A 6,018-nucleotide genomic window follows, 5' to 3' on the forward strand; every position below is an offset into this window, starting at 1 on the left:
TGCACAGCCTAACATTTTCACTGCTGCAGGAGCTGTGCCATTCAGGCCACAGTCACGGTTTGCAAAGGGATACGAGGATTTAAAGCTGCCAGATAGCCGTTCATTCAGTCAGAGCTCCAGGGAAGCCATTGCTGCCTCAAGTTGAGGCCTAGGGGGCAGACCTGCCATGAACTTGTTGAATGGCAAGGCAGGTTCGAGGGGCCAAATGGCCTGCTCCTACGGCTATTTTTATGTTCACTTTTTATGCATGTTTTTTATTTCCACATCAGGAGACCTCAAAATGTCAGCTCATGGTTTCTGAGGCCTTGGGCACCAGCAGCATGCTGTCAACAGTTTCAATGAGTGTGACCAGAAATAGTTGCCGTGACGCCACTCTGCAGCTTACTTCATTTCATATTGTATTTCTAAACATATCGCTACTAATTAATATAACACACACACATTGGAACAGCATGTACTTTGCAACAATGGAAATGATATTTATCTAAACGGAGGATTTTATGTTGTTGTGAATCTTCCTATTCATGAGGTTGTTAACACAAAAAGAAATGGATGGGTCCTATCTGACTGAATTAATTGGGTTGGGAATTGGTTTGCATTCACCAAGCCTGCGGTAAGGGGCTTGGACAAAAAAGGTGAAACGAACTGTTGCTCACTTTCAGACTCAGCCAAGGACAGTGATCAGTTCACTGTGTGTAGCATACAACAGCACTGGAATTTGAAAGCTGCCAATGATGACATGGATGATTATCTGAATAGAAATTGTATGCAAAGGTATCTGGATAAAGCAGGAGATTGGCCCTCAGTAATAATGCCTGATTGAAGAGCCAGTGCAGACACACAAATGGCCTCCTTTTGTATCATAATAATCCTGTGATTGATAACCAGTCACCTTACATGGGCGAAAGTGAGTACTGCAGATGCTGGAGCTTAGAGTCGAGATTGTGGTGTTGGAAAAGCACAGCCGGTCAGGCAGCATCCGAGGAGCAGGACAATCAACGTTTTGGGCAAAAGCCCTTCATCAGGAATGGGGCTGTGAGCCAACGGGGTGGTGAGATAAATGGGACGGAGGTAAGGCAGGCTGGAAGGAAGCTGAGAGTGCAATAGGTGGATGGAGGTGGGGATAATTGTGATAGGTCGGAGAGGAGGATGGAACGGAGATGGGAAGCAAGGTGGACAGGTAGGACAGATCATGAGGGCAGTGCCGAGTTGAAAGGTTGGAACTGGTGGAGGGAGAGGAAATGAGAAAACTGGTGAAGTCCACATTGATGCCGTGTGGTTGGAAAATCCCAAGGTGGAAGATGAGGCGTTCTTCCTCCAGGTGATGGGTGGTGAGGGACGAGGCCCAGGACCTGCATGCCCTTGGTGGAGTGGGAGGGGGAGTTGAAGTGTTTGGCCACGGGCCAATGGGGTTGGTTGGTGCGGGTGTCCCAGAGATGTTCTCTGAAGCATTCTGCAAGTAGGCATCCTGTCTCCCCAGGGCAGAGGAAACCGCATTGGGAGCAAGGAGTGGTGCTGGAAAAGCACAGTAGTCCTGCTCCTCGGATGCTGCCTGACCTGCTGTGCTTTTCTAGCACCACTCTAATCTAGGATACAGTAAATGACATGTGTGGAAGTGCAGGTGAAATTTTGATGGATGTGGAAGGCTCCTTTGGGGCCTTGGATGGAAGTGAAGGGGTAAATATGGGAGAAGGTTTTGCAATTCCTGCAAAAGCAGGGGAAAGTGCCAGGAGGGGAGGGTGGGTTGGTGGATGGGGTAGACCTAATGAGGGAGTCGCGGAGGGAATGGTCTTTACGGAAAGCGGATAGGGAAATATATCCCCAGTGGTGGGGTCCGTTTGAGGTGGCAGAAATGGCAGAGGATGATACGATGGGGTGGGGTGGAAGGTGAGGACCAGAAGGATTCTGTCCTTGATATGGTTGGATGCGTGGGGGTTGAGGGCAGAGGTGTGGGAAATGGATGAGATGCGCTGGAAGGTATCATCACGTTGGAGGGGAAATTGCCGTCTTTAAAGAAGGAGACCGTCTGGTGTGTTCTATGGTGGAACTGGTCTTCCTGGGAGCAGATGCGGTAGAAGTGGAGGAATTGGCAATAAGGGATAGCATTTTACAGGAGGCAGGGTGGGAGGAGGTGTAGTCCAGGTGTAGCTGTGGGAGTTGGTGAGTTTGTTGAAGATGTCAATGTTGAGTTGATCACCGTCGATGGAGATGGAGAGGTCCAGGAAGGAGAGAGAGGTGTCAGAGATGGTCCAGGTGAACTTAAGGTCAGGGTGGAATGTGTTGGTGAAGTTGATGAACTGTTCAACCTCCTCGTGGGAGCAGGAAGTGGCACTGATACAGTCATCAATGTAGCAGAGGAAATGGTGGGGAATGGTGCCAGTGTAACTGCAGAAGATGGACTGTTCCATGTAACTAATAAAGAGACAATGAGCTTCCATGTCCTCTGGCTCTATCCTGATTTATTGAAGACGAGAAAACATGAGAAATAAGGCCAATACTCTCTCTAGTGGCTTCTCATGTGGAGTGGAACAGAGAGAAAGGAAATGCAGAGAACTGTAAGTGGTACATTTCGGTAAGAAGAACAAGGCAACACAATAAAAAAACAAAAGGCTCATTTTCAATGGGGCTGGAGGAGGAGGGAAACCTGGAGCTGTTTGGGAGGGGTAAGTGAATGTGCACAAATCATTGAAGGTGGCAGGGCAGATTTACAAATGGTTCATAAGACATAGCTTCATAAATCGAGCCACAGGTAATGGGTGCAACAAAGCTGCGATGAACCTTTATGAAATGCTGACTCAACAAATGGAGCATTGTGTCCAACTCTAGGGGGTGTCATGCTTCAACAAGAATGCAGAGGGTGCAACAAGTTTAACAAAGATAAGTCCAAAGATAAGGGACTTCAGGCATGTGGGTAGATTGGATAACCTGGGAATAGTCTCCATAGAGAAGAGAGGACCTTGAGCTGATATGATACAGCTAATAGAAAGGAGTTGCTTCACAATGGTGGAAGGATTGAGAACCAGAAGATGCCTGATAAAAAGTGACAGTGATGAGGGAAAACACAGACGTAGAATGTGACCGACATAAGTGCCATGATGGCGAATATAATTGGGGGAGTTGGGCGAGAATCTGTAGAGAAAAACTTTGTAGAGGGTTAGGGAAAGGCCAGGGAAGTGGGACTATCTGAGTTATTCTTGTAGAGTCAACATGAATAATGACATGCAGGCTGAATGACCTCCCCTTGCGCTGTAAACATTCTATGATTCAATGAAGTGAATAATTAAACATGGCAGAATACAACTTCCTATGGCATTAACGTTTATCCACTGCCAATGTAATTCATAGCCAGACAATGTTACTTTATATCATGGTGAACTGCTGAGCGACAGAAAGAGAACAGAAGAAATCATTTGTCTCTGTGAATAATTGTAGATGTACATAGAACTACATGGTACTTACCAGCAACTGAAATGAGTAATGTAGCTTGGAATGGTTCAATGCCCAAAGCTTTAGCCTTGGCTACCACATGGAAATATGGTATGAAATAGGCCAATTGGCTGAAAAAGGTGCAAATTGTATAAATAATAAAGAGTGGATTTGTCAACAGGGTAAAGTCAATGAGATTTTTCACACTGTCAGAAACAGACTTTAGTTGTGCACCAAATTCCCTACATAGGCCCTTGTGTCTTGTGTCTGTTGGTATGGTATCTGTGGCTACTAATGGATTTGAGTCACCATTTTGGGCTTTACAGCCAGGTAGGGCAGTCGAATGCATCTGTCTTAATGAAACAGGATCCTGGAGTAGGGAGAGCTCCTTAGGCTGTAAAATCGACAATCCGTCAGCAGCACTGGGCTTCACAGCTTGTTTCAGATCACTTTGTAAAGAGTTCGACTCCTCCAGTCCACTCTGACTTGAGAGAGATCTTCTGACAGGTTTGACACGGCGATTGATAGGAAGCTGTGCCCTTGACACTCCAGCAGGGACCACATCCCTTTTATCATCGGGAAGCTGTCGCTGGTGACATTCCCTTCGATCGCAGTCTTCAGGCTGGTCTTGCTTCAAATAAATTGGACGATTCAGCATTCCCAATGGAATCAGATGCAGTGTTAATCCACACAGAATCAATATCGCACCTTTACAGATATAAGGAGCAGAGCAATCACTTTTAAAAGTACAGCATTAAGTGCCCTTGCTCATTATTTAACTTTTGATAAAAGATAATTTGATTAAAGTTTGTGATGTCCACATTTTGCAGTAAGAAGTGAACAATTGCACAAAAAATAATGGAAATTTAACAACGAGGCAATTAGGTTCTAATATATGTTGAATTATGTACATGTGGCAATGAGATCCATGCTATAATCTAAGTTTGGTGGAGTTTGGATTTGATTTTCTGTATAAAGGATAACTTTCTGAGGCATCAATCACAGTACAAGTCTTTATACAGAGGAGACTAAGGAGAAGATGATTCTCAAGGACTTTGGGACTAAAGTAACTGTATCCCATCACCAAGTCACCCTTTATTTACATGTGCATAGTACATGACAGTGACCCAGCTAGCTCAGAGGTAACAAAACCTCTGATACTTCTGCTTACATTTGTCAGCCAGGGCTCCCTGATTGGACAAGGTTAAAAACCCCAGTCAGGGATCTCATATTCTATGAGGTCCATTTGGCTGACCCTACTGCAATCACCTCGGGGTTAAATGGAGTCAGACAACTGCTGCTTGACTTTCTGATCAGGCTGCACGCTCAATAAACTGATCACGCTGTCATGAGAACCTACCTCGCCAGCCGTACTCGTAGAGAAGATATTGCAGGAATGGTGCCACGGCGAAAGTGAGTCCTGTGCCAGAGCGGGAAATGGCACATGCCGTGGTAAGCTTTCTGCGGAAGTACTTGGTTGTGTTGAGAGCTGCAGCCTGGGATAGGAAGGCAAACCCACATCCTATAAAAAGATACGACCATTGATCAGCAGAACAAGAGAATGCAGGGTGAACGACAACCTTGGGTATGCCCTGAATATCAAAAGCTTTTCCATTAAATCAGAGCTACGGCACATCAAGTTGGAAACTTATTGATGTGATGTGCAACAAGGGGGGGCAAAGGTCAAGACTGTGATCTCCCAGTGTCAGCAATATTGAAATTCAGGAGACTCAAGTTGTAGGATTTTTGTCTCTTGTCCCCATGTCCTTAAAAACTATTGCTTTTACCATGCTTTTGATTACTTATCCTCATATCTTCCCACTCAACCTCAATGTTGCTTGAGAACACTCCTGAGCAGTGACTTGGAACATTTTACCACAGTAGAAGTGCTATATAAAGGTAGGTTACTGTGGTACGATGAGAAAGAGACGTCTGACTCACTCAAAATGGGTCAATACTGCACAAGCTTGGAGTAAATTTCTAACACACACTGTTAGCACAATGATGGAAATGGTGATGGAGGGTTGTTTTTCAGACTGGAGGCCTGTGACCAGTGGAATGCCAAAAGGATCGGTGCTGGGCCCTCTACTTTTTGTCATTTACATAAATGATTTGGATGCGAGCATAAGAGGTATAGTTAATAAGTTTGCAGATGACACCAAAATTGGAGGTGTAGTGGACAGCAAAGAGGGTTACCTCAGATTACAACAGGATCTGGACCTGATGGTAAGGATTTTTATTTCTTTACCAGGGACTAGTTAAAAATTTACTTTGTTTTTTTTTGTGTGTGTATACATCAAGTCCTTATTTAGGGTAAAAAAAAACTATAGCAGAGAGGTATCAGAAGGTATTCTAATTCATACTTGTACAAAGTAACTAACTAAGCCGAGATGGCTGGGCAGGTGATGTGTTGTTGCTGTATGATGTGGGAGCTGGCTGATCCCATTGTGAACGGCAGTGACCACATCTGCAGCAAGTGTTGGTTGCTGGAAGAACTCCGGATCAGAGTTGATGATCTGGAATCTGAGCTTCAAACACTGCGGCACATCCGGGAGGGGGAGAGTTACCTGGACACTTTGTTTCAGGAGGCAG

At 45.2% G+C, this 6,018-nt stretch overlaps 1 protein-coding gene across 2 annotated transcripts in view; it reads right to left on the minus strand.

Annotated features, from left to right (window-relative positions):
• The window catches only part of LOC122558864 (monocarboxylate transporter 5-like), a 63,079-nt gene that overhangs the window by 7,787 nt on the left and 49,274 nt on the right, over positions 1-6,018 (minus strand). For both annotated transcript variants that reach the window (XM_043707724.1, XM_043707725.1), the window contains exons 4-5: positions 4,787-4,948; positions 3,460-4,134 (exon numbers count right to left, since the gene is read on the minus strand). In XM_043707724.1, the coding sequence (XP_043563659.1) occupies positions 3,460-4,134; positions 4,787-4,948 (837 nt within the window). The remainder of the gene's footprint in view (positions 1-3,459; positions 4,135-4,786; positions 4,949-6,018) is intronic.

This window comes from Chiloscyllium plagiosum, chromosome 18 (genome assembly GCF_004010195.1).
Source record: "Chiloscyllium plagiosum isolate BGI_BamShark_2017 chromosome 18, ASM401019v2, whole genome shotgun sequence".
NCBI classification, from domain to species: domain Eukaryota; kingdom Metazoa; phylum Chordata; class Chondrichthyes; order Orectolobiformes; family Hemiscylliidae; genus Chiloscyllium; species Chiloscyllium plagiosum.